The sequence below is a fragment of the Pteronotus mesoamericanus genome, unplaced genomic scaffold (assembly GCF_021234165.1).
Source record: "Pteronotus mesoamericanus isolate MK-2021 breed Mesoamerican mustached bat unplaced genomic scaffold, CSHL_Meso_final contig_24, whole genome shotgun sequence".
NCBI classification, from domain to species: Eukaryota; Metazoa; Chordata; class Mammalia; order Chiroptera; family Mormoopidae; genus Pteronotus; species Pteronotus mesoamericanus.
The window spans coordinates 289,935-314,925 of NW_026555100.1; the positions used below are offsets into that span (position 1 = coordinate 289,935).

The 24,991-nt window shown below is 45.0% G+C and overlaps 1 protein-coding gene across 1 annotated transcript; it reads right to left on the minus strand.

Moving 5' to 3' along the window:
- Window positions 1-14,495: 14,495 nt before the first annotated feature.
- Window positions 14,496-21,593, minus strand: PPIF (peptidylprolyl isomerase F). Its single transcript, XM_054572485.1, has 6 exons — window positions 21,323-21,593; window positions 19,957-19,987; window positions 19,328-19,416; window positions 17,540-17,636; window positions 16,945-17,020; window positions 14,496-15,515 (listed from the first exon to the last, which is right to left on the minus strand). The coding sequence occupies exons 1-6, from the start codon at window positions 21,494-21,496 to the stop codon at window positions 15,380-15,382; spliced, it is 603 nt and encodes a 200-aa protein (XP_054428460.1). The 5' UTR covers window positions 21,497-21,593; the 3' UTR covers window positions 14,496-15,379.
- Window positions 21,594-24,991: the final 3,398 nt, after the last annotated feature.

Below are 24,991 nucleotides of genomic sequence, written 5' to 3' on the forward strand. Positions count from 1 at the left end.
TTAATCAGAACAACAAGAAGAAAAAAAAGAATACAAAAAAATTGAGGATAGTGTAAGTAGCCTCAGGGACAACTTCAGGAGTCCAACATTTGCATCATATGGGTGCCAGAAGAAGAGAAAGAACAAGAAATTGGAAATTTATTTGAAAAAATAATGAAAGAAAACTTCCTTAATTTGAAGAAGGAAATAGACATGCAAGTCCAGGAAGCATAAAGATTCCCAAACCAGATGGGTGCAAAGAGGCCCACTCCAAGACACATCATAATTAAAATGCCAAAGGTTAAAGAGAAAGAATCTTAAAAGCAACAAGGGAAAAAAAGTCAGTTACCTACAGAGTAGTTCATGTAAGGCTATCAGTTGAAAAGAAAGTTTGTAGGCTAGAAGGGACTGTCAAGAGATATTCAAAGTCATGAAAAGTAGGCACTTACAGCCAAGAATGCACTACCCAGCAAAGCTCCAATTTAGAATTGAAGGGCAGATAAAAAGCTTCCTAGACAAGAAAAAACTAAAGTAGTTCATCATCACCAAACTACCATTATATGAAATGTTAAAGGAACTTATTTAAGAAAAAGAAGATCAAAACTATGAACAATAAAATGGCAAATAAATACATATCTATCAACAATTCAATCTAAAAAACAAACTAAGCAAACAAGAACAGAGACAGAATCATGGATACAGAGAGCATTTTGATGGGTGCCAGATGGGAGTGGGGTGTGGGGAAATGGGTGAAGAGGTGAGGAGATTAAGAAGTATAAATAGGTAGTTACGGAATAGCCACAGGGATATAAAGTAATTGGAAATCTATTTGAAAAAATAATGAAATAAAACTTCCCTAACAGTACATAGGAAATGGAGTAGCCAAAGAACCTATATACATGACCCATGGACATGAGCAATGGTGTGGGGATTCCCTTAGGGAGTCAGGAGTACTTAGTGGATTGGGGCAAATGTGGAAGATTGGGACAACCTGATAGCATAATCAATAAAATATAATTAAAAAATGTGTGTGTGATGTACACACACACACACACACACACACACGAAGTCTGTCCAGAAGGTATCCAGCCATGAAATATGAAAAATAAAGACATTTACTGAAGAAGATACAAAAAAACACTGTATACAGGACAATGATGTCTCAGTCCTCTTCAAAGTAGGCACCTTGGGACCTCATAAAGTTCTCCCAATTGCCATCAGCTGCCCCATCGTATTTTCCTGAATCTCATTGAGAGTCTGAAACATCTTTCCTTTCAAAGGTGATTTTAGTTTTGGCAAAAGCCTGAAGTCACAGGTGCCTAATCTGGGCTGTCGGGGGGCTGAGTCACCTGGGTGATGTGATGTTTCACCAAAAAACTCTGCAGGAGACTTGATGTGTGAGTGGGTGCATTGTCACGATGAAGCTGCCAGTCACCAGTTGCCCATTGCTGAAGCCTTCTGAATAATCTGAATAGTTTCTGCCAAGGAATGTTCATGCTTAATGCAAAATCTGATGCAGATATGTTGCTCTATTGGCTTGGTCATTTTGAATGTGATCTCCACACAGTACACACGCTCACTCAATGGTGCCCATTGCCCCAATGACTAGTACAGTGAGGTTGCCATTGTTCATGCATGCACATTCCAGTCCACTCCCCTTGGCTGCCAGGTTACATCGATGTCGCACAAATTCTTCTCATTATATTAACAATGGCTGGACTTTTTCCAGACAGGCCTTGTATATATTAATAGGATTACACTTGACATGCTGCTTGGTGACCTGCTTTCTTCACCATCTTTCCCTGTTAGCACAGAGATCTGCCTCATTTGTCTAACAGCTAATTATACTCCTTTGTTGAGTAATGTATTTGTCAACTCTCTATTGAAGCATTGTTGTTTTTAAAAGTCAATCTTTTTTAAAAATTACCTTTTTGTTTGGTGCAGTAGGAAGATCTGGAGTCAGGAAAGCCAGGGTCTATCCTGACAGGTCTCAGGCCACTGTCTTTGATCACATCCTTGTGCCCCCCAGACCTCAATTTCCCTATCCACACACTAAGGCATTGAGGTCCACCTAGAATCATTACCCTGGAAATTCCTCTGATCTGTGGTTCCTTTGGGTTGGCAGAACCTACAGGCTGCCCTGGGGTCACCCATACAGTTTAGGGGCTGGTGCAGGGAGGGGGTTTGTGAGCCTGAAGACTTGTTTGAGGCCTGGAGCCCAGTGAGCACTTTCACAATTGTGGAGAGAAACAGTTTGTGCTGCTTCCTGTTCAGACCCAAGAAGTCCTGCTGGCCCTTAAGAGTGAGGCTGACTCTGAGGGGAAGACTGAGGTCTGACCCACCTTCCTTTTCTGGTGCTCCCTGAGACTCCTGGGCTGGCTGCTTTCTCTTGGAGGGGAAAGTGAGCATCTATATCTGGCTCCCCCAACTCCGTGAAGACATTATATGTCAATAAGAGAATGTATTCTTCTTGTAAACACTTCCAACAACACAGAAGATGATTTCTGCTTCTGGCTAAGATGGAGTAAAAGAGACGGGATTTACCCTATTGTTTTAAACAGCTAAATTGATGGACAAAATATATGATACAATGGTTTTTAGACACTGAGCATGGCAGCATAGAGCAGGAATTCTTGAGAAAAGGAAGACAAATGAGGTGAGACCTACAGTGGCAGACGTACTGCCTGGAGAGAGTTTCCAGGTCAATGTGCAGGAAAGGGAAAGACACAGAGCCCAACACTGCAGAGACAGAGTTGGGAATTTAGGAAGGCAAAGGTCAAGTAGACTTTTCAGATCAAGTACTGGAAAGAAGAGAGCTGAACCAAGAATAGGGAATGGCCTAAAGAGGAGGAATATCCAGGGAGAGAGGGCCCCAGACATGTGTTCATGGTTCCCTCAATTCCTCAGCTGGAAACTGATGAGCACATGTGTGTGAGGAAATTACCTAAGGCTGGTGAAAAGACCTCAAAAAGGAACAAGCAGAACTAAATCCCCAGAGCTCACAGGGGCCAGAAACAATTTGAGTTTCCACCAACCAGAATGCAAAACCCAGTAATAAAAGGGGGAGAGAACTTAGAATGATCTGACCTTGGCATTGGGACAACATTAGTCCTTGACTAAAGTGTTCTGGTCTCTTCTAACAAAGCTCAAAAGCAAGCCACGAAAGAATAAAACTGTTTCAAAGAACTTATCTGCATTCCAGAGCAAAGCTTAATAATATTTATAGGAATACAAAAAATAGTCAATACTTCAGTTAAAATGTCTGGCATCCAATAAGAGTCAGGTATCTGGAGAAACAGAAATATAAGACCCATAATGAGGAGGAAAAGATTATTAAAAACAGACAAGGATATTAAAACAGTCATTATAACTGTATCCCATATGTTCAAGAAGGTAGAGGAAAGCATGAACATGTTAAAAAGAAACATGGAAATTATTTTTTTAAAGACCTAAATCAAACATTTAGTTGTGAAAAAAAGTTTTTCTGATATGAAAAATATATTGGATGGGATTAACGGAAGATGAAAAGAAGAAAAGATTAATGAACTTGAATAACTAGCTCTAGAAACTATTTGAAATGAAACACACAAATATAAAAAGACTGAAAAGAACCCTCCAAAAGAACAGAGCATCAATGAGCTGTGAGACAACTCCTATCAAATTAGTATAAATAATAGGAGCCCTCAAAGAAGAGGAAACAGAGTAAAATGCAAGAGAAAAATATTCAAAGAAATAATTGATAAAAGTTGATGAAAACTATAAACCTAGAAACTCAATGAACCCAAATACAAGAAATAAAGAAAGCTACATCATGTAACATCATAATCAAAGTGCTTAAAATCAGTGACTAAAGAAGATTGGGGAGAAAAGGATACATTACATACAGAAGAACAAAGATTAAAATGGAAGCATTCTGGTCAACAGAAAAAAAGAAATTCAAGCCAGAAGACAGTGGGGCAACATCTTTAAATTACTGAAAGGAGATTCTAGAATTCTAACTTAGCAAAAATACTTTTTTCAGAAACGAAAGAAAATTAAAGACTTTTTGGATATTCGAAAACAAAATAATTCACTAGCAGCAGACATGTATTATAAGAAATATAAAGGAAAGTCTTTTGGTTAGAAAAAAATTTATATCATAGTAATCTGTATCTACAAAAAAGAATGAAGATATTGGAAAAATGGTTACAATGTGAATAAGTACAAAACACTTTTTTAAATTATTATTTAAAGATATTTAAAAGATAAGTGACTGTTCAAAATCACAATATATGATATTATAACATGTCAACAGTATGACAACAGGAGCACAAAGGCAATGAAAGGAAGAAATAAAAGTATATTCTGGTGAGATCCCTAAACTATATGTAAAGTGGTACAATGTCATTTGAAGGCACACTATGTTAAGTTTAAGATATATACTATAAACTTAATGCAACACAACAAAGAAGTATAGCTAATGATCCAACAGAGGAGGTAAAATGGAATAATAAAAAACTCAATCCAAGAGGAGGTAAAAGAAGAGGAAAAAGAAATGCATAATGTGAGGTGGAAACAGCACAGAAAAATAAATAGGATATGAAAATTCCTAGTAGCCCAACTTCCCCCAGAGGTCCCTACTGTCCAGAGTTTGGCAACATCCTTCTATAGTCTTTTTGGCTCTATAAATACATGTGTGGGTGCCCTGCCCTGGAGATCCCCAAAGACTCTGCCCGACCCAAGTTATGGGCCCACCCAAGCCGCTTTTCCATATGAATGGCTGGCCCAGGCTCATGCTTCACAACTTCCTAAATCTTCACAAAGAAACAGCAGGCTGAGGAAAAAGAAAACAAAGAACTATGGGATGAATAGAAAACAAATATCAAGATGGTAAATACATAACCATATCAATAATTACATTAAATATAAGTTGTCTAAACATCCCTTATAAAAGGCAAAGACTAAAATAAAAAAATTCAAGACCCAATTATATACTGCCTACAAGTCACCAGCTTAAAAAAAAATAACTTAAAAGTGAAAAGGGTGACATTCCATTTGAGAGAGGCAGTGCAAAGAGCTCCATCTACCTACTTCCCTGTGAAATAAGCAAAGTTGATAAAAACTATTTTTCAAAGCCAAACCATTTAAAGTTTCTGGAACTTGTCTTGAGAGCACAGAACAAATGAAACAAGAGTTATTCAGAAAAATTCACTAAACTAACTCAGTAAGAACAACAAGAATCTGTAGCATTTAGCATATGACTACTTCTTTCTCTTCCACTTGCAACTCAGCTTGGCGGAGGCTTCTCCGCAGGTGGGGGTGGCTGAGGAGCTTTTTCTCCCTCCAACTCTCATATCTGAGTAGGAGAGGCAAGTCAAAGAATTTCTAATGTCTTCCACCTTCAAGCTGAGGAGGCTAAATTCTGCAGGAGAATAGCTGAGAGGATGGTGACTCTTTTCTGTACCCAGCCCACACCCATAAGACAGAGGCTCTACCCCAGGTGGAGCAGGTCAGGAATACTGGGCCCTAATATCCCATGCTCCAGCTCACTCTAAGGCACAGGTTCCATGCCAGGAGAAGTCAGCCCAGAGCACCAGAGGCTACCACCCTGCCCAGCTTCCAGAGTAGTGGCTAAGAGATTTTACACAGGAAGGAAAACAGTTGATAAAAGAAGAGTGCTCCAAAGCTTGCCACAAAGAAACTGATTTTATTTTTTGAAACAGAGTGTGGGGATATTCAAGTCTATGATCATTTTGAAAACAATAGATAAATTCAACTACATCAAAATACAAGTTTCATGCTTCAAAGGACAAATGACTGAGAAAGTGAAAAGTTAATGCACACAATGGGAAAAATATTTGCAGATCATGTGATAATAAGGGACTTGTATCTAGAATATAAAAAGAGCTCTTACAATTCAACGCTAAAGACAACCCAATTTTAAAATTGGCAAAAGATCTGAATAGACAGTCTTCAAAGAAGACATACAAATGGCCAATAAGCACAAGAGAAGATGCTCAACATCATTAGTCACTAGGGGAATGCAAATCAAAACTGCAATGAGATAGCACTTCACACCTGCTACAGTGACTAAGCGCAAAAAGATAGATAACAAGTGTTGGTGGTTGTGGAGAAATTGAAACTCTCATAGATCACTGATGGGAATGTAAGCATTTGTAACTACTTTGGAAAATAATGAAATTTCCTCAAAGCATTATGTAATTACCCACTAATTCCTACATTCCATGTAAAGTGGACTAGCATTATTTGCAGGTGATCTATTGTAAATTAAACTATGTATTGTAAACCCCAGAGAAACCACTAAAAATATAAAATGAAGAATTAAATTTAATAAGTCAATGATAAAGGTAAAATGGAATCATTTAGGAAGAAAACTCATTCCAAAAGAGTGCAAAAATAGAATAAAAAGCAGATGAGACAAAATAAATAGCAAAGTGACCAATTTAAACCTAACTATATTGATAATTAAATTAAATACACATGGTCTAAATATTTAATTGAATGGCAGAGATCATCAGATTGGATAAGAAATTAATGCTCAAAGCACCCTAATGAGTTCATTTCTCTTAGCTCTAAATCCTCCTCCATTGCCCTGTTTGTGCTAACATAATTGCCACCCAACATTATATTAAGCTTTAACAGTAGAGAGCACCAGAGAGGCACTTTGGCCTTCAGAGTTCTCTTTTTCCTGTGTAGGTAAACCCATGTTATGGTTAATAACTTTTTAGCCCTGGCCAGGTGGTTCAGTTGGTTGAAGCATTGTCCCATACACCAGAAACACTGTGAGTTTGGTTTCTGGTCAGGGCACATACCTAGGTTGTGGGCTCGATCCCCAGTCAAGGCATGTACAGGAGGCAGCCAACCAATCTCTCTCTCTCTCTCTCTCTCTCTCTTCCTTTCTCTTTAAGATCAATGAACATATCCTCAGGTGAGGATCTAAAAATAATAATACTATTACTATTTTAATATTAAGCTTCCCTTGTTGGAATTACTTTGTTCTTTTTTAAATCCTGTTTGGACCCATCCAATATAGAATCAACACTGGGAAAGATCCTGGGAGATAACCCACAAAGGTGGGATTTAGAGATTTGTTTGGCTCTTGTACTTGAAGGCAGGACTGAACTACCTGCCAGTGGGAAGTGGAATTCTGATAATGTATGGCATACACTGACATCACAATTTATCATGCTATCACCTGTGTTTACGTGATGAGAGAAGCATGTGCCTTAGGAGGCCAAGTGGCTGCAGCACTGGGCTGTTAATGGCAGTAATGATGACCATAAGGGCTGTGATGTGGAATGAATTACTGTGCGCATGCTTGATTGTTTACCAAAATGAAATAACAAATGCTGTCCTTTAATTCTCAGTTTAAATTGTGGTCTGACTGTAAAGCTACCACTACAGCTCTAAAAGATTTTCTCATTTCTTGTGGTCACTGAACCAATATTGCTTAAAATAAAACAGAAATTTAATTGTGTAGGTTGACGAATTACAATATAAAATTGAATTCAGAGTCTCAATAAATTTGTCGTGTCGCAGAGCATTGATGGGGAAGAACAGGATCCTGGAATTTGTAATAGGGACATCTCATCGGATCCAAATGAAATAAACACCTTGAACCCTCCAGTCACTCTGTTCCTCCCTTGCCAGAAGTAGCCTGCCCTTCTGTCTCTGAGAAAAATAGTCTTCTTTGCTTGAAAACACTATCATAACTTTGCCTGGGATAGATCCTTTCAAAGGTGATGGATGCCCAAGACCTGGCACAACCACTTCCATAATGAGGTCAAATCACAGCATTTTCCAGAGGAACAGGAGGGGACTCCAAACAGCTTACATGCACACACACACACACACACAAGTGAGATTACTGATACAGATTTATAAATACAGTTCACACGTCATATGACTCACCCATTTGAAGCGTAAAATTCAATGATTTTTAGTATATTTACAGATATCTACAGCCATCTCAACAGTCCATTTTAGGACATTTTCATCCTCCCATTAAGGAAGCCTCAACCATACACTTTAGCTGTTACCCACTTATCCCCTCCCACCACAACCCCTTCAGCCCTAGGCAACCACTAATCTACTTTCTGTCTCTATAGATTTTCCTGTTCTGGATATTTCATATGAATGGAATCATATACTATATAGTCTTTTGTGCCTGGTTTTATTAACTTAGCATAATGTTTTTGAGGTTCATCCATGCTGTAGCATGGATCAGTGCTTCATTCCTTTTTAGGGTCAAATATCTCACTGGATGGTTAGGCCCCATTTTGTTGATATATTTTCTCACTGATGAACATTTGAGTTGTTTCCATTTTATCACCATTATCAATAATGCTACAATAAACATTAGTGTACAAGTTTCTGTGTGGACACATTTTTCACTTCTCTTGGGTATATGCCAGGGAGTGGAATTGCTGGGGCACGTATTAACTTTATATTTAATCATCTGGGGATCTGCCAGACTGTTTTCCAAAGCAGTTGGACCATCTTATATCCAACTAACAGAAATTTTCTTCCTTTGTGTGGATTTTCACTTTCTTTTTTTAAAAAAAGATTTTATTTATTTGTTTTTAGAGAGGGGAAAGGAGGGAGGGAGAGAAACATCAAAATGTGATTGTCTCTCATGCACTACTGGGGGGACCTGGCCCACAACCCAGGCACGTGCCCTGACTGGGAATTGAACCAGCAACAGTTTGGTTTGCAGGCCAGTGCTCAGTCCACTGAGCCACACCAGCCAGGGCTGTTTTTCACTTTCTTTATGGTGACCTCTGAAGCACATTTTAAATTTTAACTTCCATGAAGTCTAATTTATCTAATTTTTCCTCTGTTGATTGTTCTTTGGTGTTACATCTATAATCCTCTGTCAAATCATTAACATATCCCTCACCTGTGCTGAGTTTATTGTTGAGCTCATCAAAAGAATTCTTCATTTTTGGTATCCTGTCTTTTTTGGAGTATCTCTGTTAGACTCTTTCTTATCATTTCCCTCTGCTAAAATTATTCCCCATCTGTTCATGTATGTTTCCCACCTTTCCCTCTAGATCCTTTAACATATTAATCACAGTTGGCAGGGTTATATCTGCGTCTGATTTAGTTAATTGCCTTATTTATTAGTGTTTTTTTCTTTCTCTTTTGTGCCTTTTAATTTTTTCATTCAATACTGAAGATTGTTGTAGAATAGAAGAGAGAGCAGCATAGTATGCACACTGGAAAATGGGTGTGCTGCTTCTTGCTCCAGCTCTTTATTGTGGGGAATTGAGTTGATCATCAGGAGTTGAGTTGGGTTTGGGTTTGGGTGTTGGTGTCCTTACCTTCAGAGCCACACAGGTGCAAATTCCTGTAGTACTGGGCAACTGCTGCCTGATGCTTGGGTGAAGCTGGGGTGCTGAAGGGTTTCTCTCATTATTTGGACTCGACTTACAGCTTTCTGCAGCATAGAAGTTATCTCTCCCTATGCCTTTCCTTCTCCCCCAGCAGTAGACTAGGCTTGGGGTGAGGCAGGAGGGCTTGCTGCTGTCCGGGTCCAGCCTCAGTCCTAGGCATGTCTTAAGTGTGTATTTTCCCCTTTCTCCAGTGGTAGCTGATTTCTGGTTGGTATCAGTATAGGATCTTGGGCCCTGCATATGTTCTTGTCCCTCCTGAGGGTTATGATTTTGTCTTCTACCTTGCCCCCAGCCACAGGGTACTTCTAATTCTTTAGGGGCCAAGGGAGTATTGCCTTCCCCCAGTGGATTAAGAATTTTGCTTCACAGGAGAGAAGAATCTGGGAAAGTGAGCATGGCTTCCTGTTTTTCTCCAGGAGCTGAAGAGCTCCAGAGGCTTGCACACAAAGGTAGGCTCCTCGGGTCCTCTACCATGCCCCAGTCTTTCTCCTGAGCATCAGTAAAGGCCTGGGGGAGAGACCTGGCAAATGAGTATGAACCTGCTTTGCGTGGGGAGCCCCCAGCTATTTCAGACAGACACATCAGCCTTTAAAGATTCATTAACATTTCACCCGATTTCCTCTTACTCACGTGTTCTGTGGCCATGCCTTCCTGCAGAGCTCTGCCACATCGCATGTCCCATCTCTCCTTGCAAAAAAACAGAGGGTTTTGTTCCTCTTTGGAGCTTTCGTCACCTGGTTGCCTTTCTGATGGACTCAAGGGAAGTTATTGTGTCATTTATTCAGCTTTTTATTATTGTTGGGTAGAAATGATAGCTATTACAGCTTTCTACATCCTAAGCAAATACAGAGACCTATATCAATGATTAACATGATAGGGTTCTAGATAATATTAATTTTTATATTACATATTTATGTAACATTTAAGTTTATACAAGTGTACTTGGTTTTATAAGTAGAAAAAAATTAAGATATGTGTAGTAGCCAGGGTTTTTCAGAAATGGAACCAAAAGCTTCACGAAGCTGAGTGTGGACAGCCCCACCCACCATCCAAGTCATGACTCAAGTGAGAGCATCCAGCAAAAAATGTGTCCAGAAGTAAACAATGACTTGAGCAGTGAGCCATGCCCACCCTTTTAAATCTTGCCTACTCTGGCCTACACTCAAATATTCACAACTTTAGTAAAATTACTATTTTACATCCTACATCCCATCTGCAGAGATGGGTATTCAGTAGGTGTCAGGGGTGGCCCAGGAATATGCATGCTTTACCAGCATGCCAAGATCCTCAGGAAAGCACTGCTTAGGCCTTACCAGACTGAGAAACATTTATCGACATTCCTTTTCATGGCCCAGCATTCCAGAGCCCAGAAGATATGAAACTCTCCATGCTCTCTCACACATACGACACTAAAGAAGCTGGACACAAAGTAAACCTTGTATGATTCCATTGATAAAAATAAAAGCCCTAGAACAGGCAAAACTAATCTATAGTGAGAGGATTCAGTAGCTGCCTGGGAAGGGGCAGAAAGGTAACTTTCTGGAGAGATGGAAATGTTAATTTGGTGGTGGTTACTCAGTGTATGAATTTGTCAAATGTCATCCACACATATAATTAAAATGTGTGAATTTTACTGAATGAAGTCATTGCAAAAAACAATCACATGTTGTCTGAGAAAAATGTTATTTCATATCATATTTAAACATGTATTTACATGACATCATGTGACTACATTTCTGAGAGCATGTGTATGACTCACTGCCTAATGCATGCATAAGTTACCTCCTGTCATCAATAAGTCAGTATCTTATTTGTATATTAGTTAGGCTCCTGCTTTATATAAGAAATAAGAGCAGGCTCAGGATCTTGCGCAGAGCGCTGGAAAGAGAATGGCAGTAAATGACCACATTTTCTGAAACTGTTTTTAGGAAATTCCTGCACACTGGCTCTGTCCCCATACATCAGGTTCCACTTGATGGATACACCCACACACACACACACACACACACACACACACACACACTCTCTCTCTCTCTCTCTCTCTCTCTCTCTCTCTCTCTCTCCCCCCACCCCCCCATCCTTCTCTACTACCTCCCCCCATTGAAAAGGGAATGACCTGTTTGCATAAGCCCCACAGGCTCTATGACCCTGAGACCCCTCAGAAATCACCACAAGGCCAGCGGGTCACACCTCAAGAGACTGTTGCTCAAATTTGTCAATAGCACCTCTGCCTCCTAGAGTCACCAGATTCAAGAGAAAACTATGCAGGGACTGAAGATGTGACCTCTGAACATGTAGGATTGGAGGGTAGAGGCCTGTGCTTTCTGGAAGGCCTCCAACATGAACTGGCCTCTTGGATGTTGGGGTTGGAGTTCCAGCCCCTGCTTTGCCAGGTGACTCATAGGCTCATCTTAGGCAATCATGACCCCTCCTTAGATCCTCAGTTTACCCATCTGGAAAATGTTGGACTGGATGAGCAATTACCAATTATTATTACTTGGCTCAAGATTCCATTCTCCAAATGGAATTCCTTGTACAGCTCCAGTAACAAAAAATGGAGGATACCTAATTGAGAATGGGGCTCAGGGGCCCCTGCCTGTCTCCCCCTTGTTCTACTTTGAGGACCCCTAAGGTTCTTGTTTAACAACTGCTAGGCTGGCTGAGTTCCCAGTCCTTGCAGCTGAACTGACTTCATGGAAATTCTCCATGATTCCAGATGACCCAATCAAGCCATGACCTCAATAACTACATCAACCTGTGAACTCACAAAACCTGACTCACAACCCTGTACTCCAAATGACCCAAATTTAGTTACTGACCTCAGCATGACTAGGACATGTGACTACAAATAATCACTCAGGGAATGTGAAATAATTCTATTCCCATTGTGAACAGAATGTGATTATTCCATTGTTTGGACTGTGCCATATCTGGATGTTTAAGGAAGCTCTGTCTTCCTCTTACCTCTCAATCTGCCTTCCCTGTGGATTCAGAAAAACCTAGAAGTTAATTCCAAATTTAAATGGCACATCTAGGATAGTGAAGTCCATGCCTAACCTTGAACGATCATGGATCCTTCTCTAAAAGTCTAATATATGGGCCCTGGCCAGGGGGCTCAGTTGGTTAAAATGTCATCCTGTATCCCAAAAAGTTGAGGGTTTTATCCCCAGTGGGGGTGTATATGGGAGGCAACCAATGTTTCTCACATTGATGTTTCTCTCTCTGCCTCTCTCTAGTAACCCATAAACATATTCGAGGAAAGGAGGGAGAGAGGGAGGCAGGAAGGAAACCCTGACACATGAAATGTCATCATCCCTGTCACTCGAGTGCTTAGTGAGATGTGCCAGTCACCATGCTATGTTTTTTTTTTCCTCCCTAAGTGTAGCATATTATTATTACAGTTGTCTCAGTTTTCTCCCCTTTGTCCCCCTCCGCCCCATGCTCCCCTTCCCTCCAGCAATCCCTCCTCTTAGTTCATGTCCATGAGTCGTGCATTTAAGTTCTTTGGCTTCTCCATATACTATTCTTAACATCTCCCTATTTTGTACATACCAATTATGCTTTCTAATCCCTGCACCTTTCCCCCCATTTTTCACCTTCCTCCTCCCAGCTGATCACTCCCCAAATGATCTCCATACCTATGATTCTGTTCCTATTCTCCTCTGCCTGTTTTAGTTTTTTTTCTTTTTAAGATTCAGTTGTTGATAGTTGTGAATTTGTTGCCTTTTTAATGTTCATACTTTTTATCTTCTTTTTCTTAAGTAAGTCCCTTTAACATTTCATGTAATAATGGCTTTGTGATGATGAACTCCTTTAGCTTAACCTTGTCTGGGAAGCACTTTAACTGCCCTTCCATTCTAAATGATAGCTTTGCTGGACAGAATAATCTAGGTTATGGGTCCTTGCTTTTCAACACTTTGAATACTTCTTGCTTGCAAAGTTTCTTTTGAGAAATCAGCTGACAGTCTTACGGGAACTCCTTTGCAGATAACTCTCTGCTTTTGAAATTCTCTGTCTTGAACCTTTGGCATTTTAATTATGATGTGTCTTGGTGTGGCTCTTTGGGTCCAATTTGTTTGGGACTCTCTGTGCTTCCTGGATTTGTATGTCTATTTCTTTCCCCAAATTAGGGAAGTTTTCATTACTTTTTCAAATGTTTTCAATTTCTTGCTTTTTCTCTTTTCCTTCTGGCATTCCTATGATTCTGATGTTGGCACGTTTGGAGATCTGTCAGAGCCTCCTAATACTGGCCTCATTCTTTCGAATTCTTATTCCTTCTTTCTGTTCTGGTTGACACTTAATTTCTTCCTTATGTTCCAAACCACTGATTTGAATCCTGGCTTCCTCTCCTTCACTGCTGCTTCCTTGTAGATTTTTTATTTCACTTAGTGTAACCTTCATTTCTTCCTTTTTGTTGTTGCCATATTCAGTGAGTTTTTTGAGCATTCTGATCACCAATGTTTTGAACTCTGCATCTGATAGGGTGGCTGTCATTTCATTTAGCTTTTTCTGCGGTTTTGTTCTGTGTTCATTTGGGCTACATTTCTTTGTCCCCTCAATATGGCAGTCTCCCTGTGTTTGTTTCTGTGTATTAGGTAGAGATATTTTGACTCCCTGTAAAAGGCACCCATCTGGATCAATGTGGCTTCTTTAAATCCTTGGTAGTCAGACTTCAATACAGTTCAATTTTCTGACAGTTCTGGGTGTTGTTTTCAGATTTGGTTGTAATTCTTTTTGTGGTTGCATGAGGGGGCCAAGCATCTACCTACACCTCTATCTAGACTGGAAGTCCCCACCGTGCTATGCTCTACATGCACATGCATCACATCTGACCCTCACCACCCTGTCACTCCATTAATGGAGTGGTACAGCTGAGGAAAACTGAGGCTCAGGGTCACCAACAAGAGATCTGGGATGCAGGGTGAAACCAGTCCTCGTGGGAAAGCTCTGGTCACTGATAGAGTTTGTCTGAGCCCATTTCCACAACTGTAAAACAGGGTGGCTCAGGTGATTAAGTGACAGTCCATGGAACACCCTCAGCATAGCATCAGACACAGGGTAATTCCATAAAGGCTGGGTTAAGAGTCTGCTTCCTAAAACCACCAGACACCAGAAAGAGGGTCTTTATAGAAAATAGGATTTATTTTCACATTTAAGGTGAACACAAACAAAATGTCCCTGAAGTATATTACATACATAATCAGTAGATTTAAATTATTAAATACAGAAAAATCAAAGCCCACCAGGAATCCATATTTGCTTTCTCCCAGAAACCATGGCACTCACAGGCCATTTCCATTTCCCATGCAGAGATTCACATTAAGTAGGCACAGCTCACAATGGCTTTGTTCCAGGTATATCTGCTTCTACCCTACTGATTCTCCTCAGAAATGATAGCAACAAACTGACAGGATTCACAGTGGCTGGGATAAACAGGTCTCAGTCATGAGACCCTTCACAAAAGCCCTGATTGTGTTCCAGAGGCCAACCTCCGGAGTTCTGTGGCCTGTGATAACCCAGGTCATATTACAGCATGGAAGAGTTGGTGTCACAGCTTTATCTCCAGACAGCCTTGTTAATTAAATTATTCCAATTAGAAAGACATCATTAAACAGACACAAAACAGCCCTTTTTGCAGCAACTGCTTTCTCCCTTGGTCAAGGAAAAGGCAGAAACCTGAACTTGAAGCTAATCCATCACCACCCCCAATATCCAAGGCACATGGGCTGGACAAGCACAGCCAATGCCCGATGAGGAATAGTGACAGGATGTGCACAGCAGGGGTTCAGAAACAGGGTCATGAGGCAGGGTGAGCACTGAAGAAGCAGTCTGGTGGGTCCTGGGGAGGTTTGACATTCCTTAGATGCCTTCTTGAGCACAGGACGATAATGGAGCAAACATAGGCAACTTTATGGGGCACATTCACTGGGAGGCCGAGGCAGCCACCTGGGTGACTTAACACCCAGGTGCAGCTGCTGTGGGCCTAGCACCCTAGCTGCAGGGGTTTAGCTCAGCTGGCCACAGTCTGTGATAACAATCTTCTTGGTCGTCTTCCCACTCCTGGATCCAAAGGATTCTATTTTCTTCACAACATCCATGCCGTCTTTGACATGGCCAAACACAACATGTTTGCCATCCAACCTGTGAGGACAGGTGAGCCAGGTGAACAGAAACAGGAGTAATGCAATGTCAGTCAACATTATGGTCACTTGCTCATGGAACTATCTACCAAAAACAGCATTCTGAAAGGAATGCACACCGAAAAGCTGGATCCATTGAGTGGTGGCCTGCAAACCAGTTGCCAGTTCGATTCCCAGTTAGGGCACATACCGGGGTTGTGGGCCAGGTCCCCAGTAGGGGGCGCATGAGAGGCAACCACACATTGATGTTTCTCTCCCTCTCTCTCCCCGTCTCTAAAAGTAAATAAAATATTTTATAAAATATATATATATATATATATATATATAAAAAAAGAAAAGCTGGAATTACTTCCCAAACCTCCCAGTATCAAGCCTTGCTGAGCTCCCCAAAATATATGGAAGGAGGCCTCCTCCGAGGGCATGTTCTGCCTCACCCATACTGCGTGACCTTGCCTGGTAATCTCATCTATGATAAGTGAGCTCTTATTGCTCTGCTCAGGGAGATTATAGAGTGTTGACTACTCTAAAGAAAAAAAAAGGTTTGTGTAAATGGAACTATTTTAACAGTCATGAATCATGAGGTGAGAGCCAAAGTAACAAGTGTGAGGATACTGTAAGACCTGAGTAGTTTTCAGCTTGAAAGAGTTCCAAGAATCTAAAAGGCAGCTTAATCTAGTGCCAGCAAGGCAAGACTGGTTACAGCCAAGGGTAGAACTGAAGGATCCATTAAAGTTTGGTTCCATGGAAAGAGCACAGAACAGGCAGAGCCAGCAATAACCTGCCCAGCCCTGACATCCACGTCCCTTCTGGTAGATCTCCCTCAAGTCCTCAGAAATGGGTTTTATTAAGTCTTAGCTCCTAGTCCCCCAACCCCAGATGCCTCAGGGCTTGGACACAGGGAACTCTAGGCAGAGAAACTTATCCATTAGTGGAAAGTTTACCAGGGAAGACATCCCTAAAATCCATGAGCATTTGGGAAAGAGCACTCTAAGGGGCTGGTGGCTACCTACAGACTTTTGCTAAGGCCTGATGAAAACTCTGGTGTGACATCCAAATGTCTAACACAGTGTTTCCCAAGGTGCACCCCATGGTGAAGATAAGCCTGGCAAATAACAGGTTAAACCAGGCAAACGGGTTTCTACGACAGGTCATCTTAAGACCTGTACTCTGTCTGTGTATGCAAAGGACACTGAAAAAATTCTAGCTGACAGTGACAACTGGAAGCCTAATTAAAACAGAGCTGCCAGGATAGGCCCCACTTTCCCTCAGTCCTCTCAGGAACTTTCCCTCTCTCTTTCGTACAGACACCCAGCCCTGGTGAGGGCTACCGTCCCAGAGCAGACCTTCCCCCAAGAACACACGAACCCTCCTACTGTTCCACAGCTTCCCCTTGTTCTTAGAGGGACTGGAGCCAGGAGCAGGGAACTCACCAGTCAGTCTTTATGGTGCAAATGAAGAACTGGGAGCCATTGGTGTTGGGGCCTGCATTTGCCATGGACAGGACACCTGCAAAAACAGGCAGGGGTGAGCCACGCTGTCCCACGAGGCATCTCATCTGGGAAGTCACTCAAAAGAGCAGATGGCTCAAGCCACATCAAGAACATTTGAGTCTGAGTGCCTGGAGCTCAGAAGAGGAAGCCAGGGCCCAAAGGATGGCCAGCTCCACAGGAAGGAAAGTTGCTTGCAGAAGCTCTCATGGTAAGCCAAAGCAGAACTCCCATTCCTGACTCAAGACCTCAATATTGCACCTTGGGTCTCAAAGGTGACACAATACGGGGATTTGGCTTAAAGGCTCCCCTCCTTGTCAAGTTCCCAAATGATAGTTAGTTTTTAAACCGAGAGCTCAGAATGAAAAACCTCTTGCAAAATCCAACAAACCAACCTGAGTGCTGAAGGAAGGAAGGCGCACAACCAGATACTGAGCAATCAGTGATCAGATTGCAGCCTCTCAGGCCCGTGAGGCAGGGCAGGGGCTGGATCAAAGCTTGGGGCACTCTGCCCAGGGAATGGTGACCCCCAACTCACCTGGCCCCACATGCTTCAGTGTGAAGTTCTCATCAGGAAAGCGGCTTCCATAGATAGACTTCCCCCCTGTGCCGTTGTGGTTGGTAAAGTCTCCAGCCTGTGAGTAAAGAGCATCCTCTGAGTAGCTGTCACCCAGAGCTGGACAGGGGCACTGCTGCAGCATGGGGAGCCTCTAACCCTCCTAAGGCCCACCCTACCAGAAGCTCTTCAGGCAAAGGAGTCAAAAAACATCTCATTATATAAGGACTGATAAAATATTAAGGAAAATAAGCAAAATAAATATTTTCTAACATAACTCTCCTGGTTTCCAAATGATTCACTTTTTGTCTGAGCAAGTTTTTAAATGATCCTCAAACAATCTGATGACCAACATGATTCTTAGTGACCTAGAATTTTCTACTCACAACTCTTGGAGAATAAACAGGGAGGCATCCAGGGGCCCCCAAATGCACAACTGGTCTGTGGGAAGCAGCAGAAGCTGGCAGAGAGCCTAAGCTCAGTTCCGTTCCTGTCTAGCGTCTTCCCCTGACCATGCCCAGTAGTGTCCCTCTGCCTTACAGACTCAGTAGAGTCCACCCAGGGCTGACACCCTTCCTCAGATCTGATATCCTTCCTCAGGCCTTGTCTGAGGCTTCCATAACCAGAAGAGCCCAATGGCTGCCACCCCAGCCCTAGGCCATGTTACCATTTTCCTAAGATGGGACCCTCTCAGGTCACAGGGGTGACCTGACCAGCCAGCTGAGGCATTCAAAAATGCCAATAAGGTGCCTCCAAACAGGGACAATTGAAAACCCTGGCCCGGCCCCTGATGCTACCAGCTCATGCCTCAGCAAGTCCCACAGCTTTGGAGGTCACTGCCCTTGCCTGTCACTATGCAGAGGAAGACAAGAACCCGGCTCAGGACACCCACTTCGGCTCCTGGGGGCCTCTGAAGCAGAAAGCTACAGGGCTTGGCAAAGCCTGCCCCATGCCACAGCTTTCCTGCCCCTCCTATGGCATTTGACACATCAGCAAGCCCAGCCCCAATCCACTGACACCATCATATGATTACAGCCACCAAGGTAGGGTGGGAGGAATGGGGAGAGAATTCCAGGCTGAAAGGACTTCAAAAAGGTCACGATATCCATTCCCTCACCTCAGGACACAAACTCATGACCTAGTAGGGTGTGACCTAACAGAGGATAATCCCCAAGGAAGCATGGGTCCTAAGCTGCCAAAAGCTACCCTAAAATTTGACACAGCAATACCAATGCCTCTGACAAACGGACAGGATGCATGACTAAAGAATACATTCATTCAACCGAGAGATGTTTTCCTCTGGGAAGAAACTCCCAAGTCCAGACCTGTTTGTTGTGGTTCGTGCCCTTCCGCTCTCCTTCCTCTTCCTCTTCTCCCATGTCATGTGCTCAGTGTGATACACAGGGCCAGAGACTATCTGAAGACACCAGTCCTCTAAAGCCTTAAGATCTACCTCCCATGCTCATCCATACCCAATGTCAGCACCCCCACCGCAGGCTCAGCTTTCCCAACTCAGCTGGGCAGGGCCATCCTCTTACTCGCCCTGTTGCTTAACTTCAGGGGCAGGGCAGGGCAATAGCAGCACAGACAAGTTCCAGCCTCTCAGGGTGAGAGGACAAGCCAAGAGAGTCATTGCAGTTGCCCTCCATTCAGTACTTTGCAAGCACCAGGCACATGCTGACTCATTAGTCCTCATAACACTCCTGTGAAGGGGCCCCATTCATATCCCCACATACAGACGAAGAACCTGAGCAGAGAGGGCCACAGTACCTGGCACATGAAGGACGGAATCACTCTGTGAAACGTAGAGCCTTTGTAGCCAAAGCCCTTCTCCCCAGTACACAAGGCTCGAAAGTTCTCTGAGGGAGGAAGGGAGAGGCAGGTTAAGAGGGCCAGGCCTCAACTCAGCTCTGGGGGTGACACCTTGTGCCAGCCAGCATCCCCTCTAATCCCCCAGGTGAGCAGGGCATGGAAGACTCTAGGCCCACCCCAAGTCTGCTCTGGCTGTGTGACCCCTGACAAGTCAGTGAGCTCAGTGGCAGAGCACACAATCCTAGCTGTTCCAGCACCAGGTCAGCTGGGCAAGCAGTCCAAGGGTTGTGACCCACCACCCTGCCACACTGGGCACCAGGAGGGAGGAAGCTGTTCCAGGGAAATTTACATGTGCCTTCTATCGATACTGAGGCTCATACCAGACAGGTGAGCAAGGCCAACACTGAAGCCCAGAGAGGAACAGAAGGCTGCCCCGGTGTACACAGTGGCTGAGCCACACATGGTACTCCCATCTGGTCCTGGATCCCCTTGCCAGGACTCCTCTTCCCAGTGCATCCACCTCACCTTGCCCCTCTCTCTTCCTTCTACCTAGACCAAACTCAGGAGGGTCCCAGGCACTGTCTTACCTGCTGTCTTTGGGACAACATCTGCCTTCAGCTGTTGGGAGAGAAGAAGGACAAGAGAAGATGGTCAGTCAAGAAGTAGGTGAAGGAAGGAACCTCCACAGCGGCCAAGGAGACTGAGAAAGCACCATGTGCCTTTCGATTCCTCTTACTCCCAGCTCTACATAGGAGGCAGCCTAAGCAGCTATCATTTTTGCAAGCAGCTTCCTGAATCCAAGTCTGGGAGAAAGCAGGCTTGGCTTCCTAATGCGTCAGGAGAGAGCAGAATACCATCCTGACCTGCTTCCCTTGGGAAGAACTGGCAGAGCTACTACAGCTGGGCCCTAGCATCAGACTCAGGGCCTGGAGAGGGCGTCCAAGGAGGAGCCAGTCTAAGCTCCTATTGAGCAGATGGGAAACTGAGGCTGAGAGAGAGACAAGTAGGGTGAGGGTACAGGGAGGTTGGAGCTCCATCCAAGTTGGCCTCTTGCCTCTCAGCTTCAAAAGCGACCCTCTGCTCCAAACCACTGAAATAAATGGGAGCAGGACTGGTGCTCTCTATGTTCCAGAAGAGGAAACTGAGGTTTAAGTGAAACCTCCTTGTTAAAAATAGGGCCAAGCTTGAAGGCTACACCGAGTTTCTATTACCTTCCCGCTGTGTTACCTTAAGGACTCTTTGCATTTTTTTTGTTTTGTTTTGTTTTGTTTTGTTTTAAAAAAAAGGACCTAAGAGTCAGGGGCAAGAGTCAGCCGCAAGGGTGGCTGGGGTTAGAATTGGGCTCCAGGCACACTGCCCAGACTCCCCGTCCTGGGGTCCACCTGGTAGCTGGAGCCCGCTGCTGCCCAGCCTGCACTGCCCGCACTGCGCGAGAGGTGGTGGACTCCAGCCACCCTCACTCCTTTCCAGGGCCTGGCGGGTGAGCCAGATGGCGGGGGCTGCGTGTGGCGCGAGGCGCGTTGAGAAGGGGAGATGGCGAGCAACGCTCGCTCTGCGAAAAGACCGCCACGTGAACGCCCAGCCAGGCCGCCGCCGGGGCCCGGACGCCCGACACCCACTTCGGAGCTGGGGTCTAGGTTCCGACTCGTGAAGCCTTGGAACGCCTCCCTCACTCCAGGCGGGCTAGCGGGGCCAGGCCCTTACAGTCTACGATTTGACCTTCCGCCTTCCTGTCCACAAGTACCCTCCCCGGCCCCGCCCCCTGCCTCCATTCCTCCAAAGTTCCGAGGGGAAACCGGAGGAGGCCAATCCGATGTCTCTTTTCACAGATGAGGAAACTGAGGCCCAGAGCCCGGGAGTGAGAAGAAAGGTCACCCAGAGAGCCAGGCACAGCGCTGGACCGGGATCCCGGGCTCTCCCGATCACGTCCCTCAGGCTCAGGTGTGGTCTCACCTCCAGCACCACGCGGCCGAGAGGCTGCCCGTCGGCGCCCACGTCCAGATACACCAGCGGGTTCCCGGCGGAAGAGGACGGGTCGCGGGCGCCGCCGCTACAAGTACGGGCTGCGGGGCGCAGCGGCAAGGAGCGCAAGCCAAGTAAACGCGGGCCGCAGCGCACCGCAAGCATGGCGAGCGGGTCGGTCCGGTCGGGACGGAGATCGGCTGTGCGTACGGGAGAAACCGCAGCGAAGGTCACACGCACCTACAAAGTCTAGTCAGCCGCCACCGCGCTGGCGCCTTTATTGGCCCGGCAGGCCTCGCGGCCCCGCCCCGCCCCGCCTCGTCCCGCCCCCTCCAGGGCTGTCCGTGGGCGACCCCTGCGGGCCTCGGTGAGCGACGCAGCTAGACTGGTGGGGCGGCAGGGCATGAATTCCTTTGAACTTCGCCAGGGCCAGAGACCTGAGGGACAGACACCACCTCACAAAAGGAGACCATTTCCATTTTGTGAGGGCCCTGCAGACAGACAGAGACCAGGAGAAATGGTGGCACCGAGAATCAGTTAAAGAAAGGTGGAGAGGAGAGGCCGGATTGGAGGGAGGGGTGGCAGGCAGAGACAGGCAGAGACACCTCCCATGGTGACCACAGGCTTGTCCTGTTCACAGACCCTTCTGGAGATCAGATCTCCCACAAGATTGGAAACTGCCTGGGCCTGTCTCATGCTCCCACAGGCCCCCTGGCCTCCACCGGGGCTGGGTCTGACGCCCCTCCTCCACCGCACTGACTGACAGCCCTGGTGCAACCAGGGCTACTGTCTCCTTTCCCACCTCCACTCACCCCGAAACAGACTTCCCATGGACTGCACAGAATCTGTAGGTGACATAGCGCAGGGGCCAGTGCATAGGGAGTGCTGGGAAAAGTGAAAAAGCAAGATGGAAAGAGAAAGGGACCTGAGTGGGAGGGACTACGGGGACAGGACTTACCCCACATGCCAAGGTGGACTTCACAGAGGCCTGGGAGGCCCACAATAAGTGATTAATGGATGGACAACCTAAGAGAGCATATGGGCCAACACCTGTATCCCCCAGAGGGGAAACTGAGGCCCAGAGAGAGGAAGGCACTGTCCAGGGCTAGGAGAACCCTGGAGTCCCTGCCACCAGCCTGCGCCAGTCCTTCCAGACCTCTGTGGGACTCAGTTTCTCCTCTGGAGAATAAGGGAGTGATCATAATACTTACTCTGCCCCCCACCCCCCACCCTAGGTCTGTTCCAAGGATAAAATGAATAAGAAAGAGAAGAATTTGTCAACTGTTAAGTACTATGCCATGAGCTTCAGTGATGGACAGAGTCTAAACGGTCTATGCTCAGAGTTTGGGGCTCACACTGCAATGGGTCTCAGTTGCAGGGGCTCAGAGGTCTCAGGGGCCAGAGAAGAGGGTGGTAGCTGAGCCTTGGAGTCAGACGGACTTGAGCGGGGACCAAACTGAATAATCTCGTGGGAAGAGGCTGGCAGCAAAATGCTGACCTAAGCAAATTCATGACCTCAGAGTAGAGTGTCCTAGCCTCATGAGAATGCTAGTGTGGCCCTTTTGGGAAAGTTTAGAGCTCCCTTTTCTGTATTTCTGGTCTAGAGGGGCCTGGTCACTCAATGAAGCACCAACAGCTTCCCAGTTGCTCTCTAGGTTCAGCTCAGGATGGGGCCTCACTCTCCTGAGAAATGCCTCCTCCTTTCTCATAATTGTGATCTGAAGAAGAATGGGCCTAAGTGGGGAACCCAGTTACTCCCTGCCCCATCTGGACCCTCAACCCATCTCCCAGATTACCTCATATCTGTGCATACTGTAAATTTGAGAGGAAGAGAGGAACCACCCCATGCCCTCAGCTCACACAGCCTTTAGCCATGCCAAGTGGATTAGTGGTATCCTAATGTTCCTCAGGCCTGCTCCTGGAGGGCCTCAGTTTATCGTCCACCCTGCTGAAGCATGAACAGTTCTATTTGGGAAGAGCTGCCTTCATTCACTTGGAGTCTGTCTGACTCCAAGCTCAGAGTATGTCAAGGATATATCCAGCCCATCTCACTGTCATCAAGTAGGTGGTTGTTGGGACAGGGTGGGAAGGGCAAGAGAGACAAACCTTGAATAGACTACACAGCCAGATAGAAACTGAAGTTAGCCAGGGGGGTTGTCTGCTTGGGGATCACATTTAAGTGACAGAGACACAAAAACGTAGAGAAGAGATTCCAGCAGGGGAATGAACCAAACCCAGCCCAGAGCTGGGAGCTATCAGGGCACACCTTCAAGGCAAAGCTGCAATTCTGACAATGAGCTGGAAGGCTTTGTGTGTGGGGTGGGGGGCGGGGGGCAGCAATCACTGAAGGCCCTGAAGGTCTAATGTTGCTGGATAGAACTGGTGATTCATCGATGGTACAAGGGTCCCATCCCCAGGACCCTGGACTCAGAACCAGTTTCCTTCACTCATGTTACTCCTTCCACCCTCTTTGGAAAATCAAACATCATCACTACCTTCCTGCCGAAGAGAAAAGTTCCACCTCCCCCAAAGGCTCAGCTGTGTGCTCATCTCTACTTGTGCTATCTTCAGTGGCATCAGGAAGAGGGATATTTCTGGGCTGAGCTATGAACGGAAAAGTGCCCAGCCCTTGATGACTTTTGGCCCAGGTGAGATAGGCAGGTAAGTGTGCTCACCTGCCTCTGAGGTTATTTATAGACTCTGTGTGATCCTCAGAAACAGGAGTTTCTCCATTACTCAACCCAAGTGGCTTCTTATCTATGGTGGTAATGATTTTAATCACCCGTGGATCCTGTAACACCAATCTTTACACCTGACAGAGCCAAAGAACAGTCAGGTCGTGTGGACTCAGAGTTGAATATTCAGGGGTTGCAAACTCAGAAACCTATGGAGGACAGGTGTGAATGAAGCATGCTGGATAAGGCTCCAGAGAGTGAGGGGAGGTGGCATTATGTCCAAATACCTCAATTAAAGGGGCAGCTTCTGCCAAGGGCAGCCAATTATTGTATGTGAGGCTATGAGTCCAGTGTAACCAAGTCTTCTAATTTTTCAGTAAAAGATGAAAACTTTAGGTTTTATGGAAATCTTCTAATTTTTAAATGTTGAAAACTAATTTTAAAATAAAATTGAACACTGACTGAGCCAGAACATACTTACAGCCTACACGGGGCCTCTGGGCCAGTAGCTTGCAAGTGCTGATCACTGTACACATGAGAGGACGAAAAGCACAGGGACTTTCTCATGGCCACATAGCCAGGAAGTACTGGGACTATGGTCAAATTCCTCTCCACTCTTGCCAGGGCCCTTCCTGCCAGATGTACTCAGCAGACATGATTTTAGAGTACCTACCACGTGCCAGGCCTGAGCTTCATCCTGAGGATACAGAAGGACAAAGGTGCAGTTACAAAGGGAAGGACAGTTACAGTGCAGTGTGATTATAAGCGCTGTTGAGCGGGCCTTTCCCAGGTGGCCCATGTGCATGGCAGGAGTGAATGTTGTGGTTGTCATGAAGTTCTAGGTGTCCTAGAGAGCCTTCTAGGAGGGGCCGGAGTAGGCACAGGATGAGGTTTTCATGAATGATCATTGCCAGTGTCAGTCACTGGGACAATGTGCCTTAGGTAGAAGAAGGCCTTGGACTTCAACTCTCTTGGTTCCATTTGA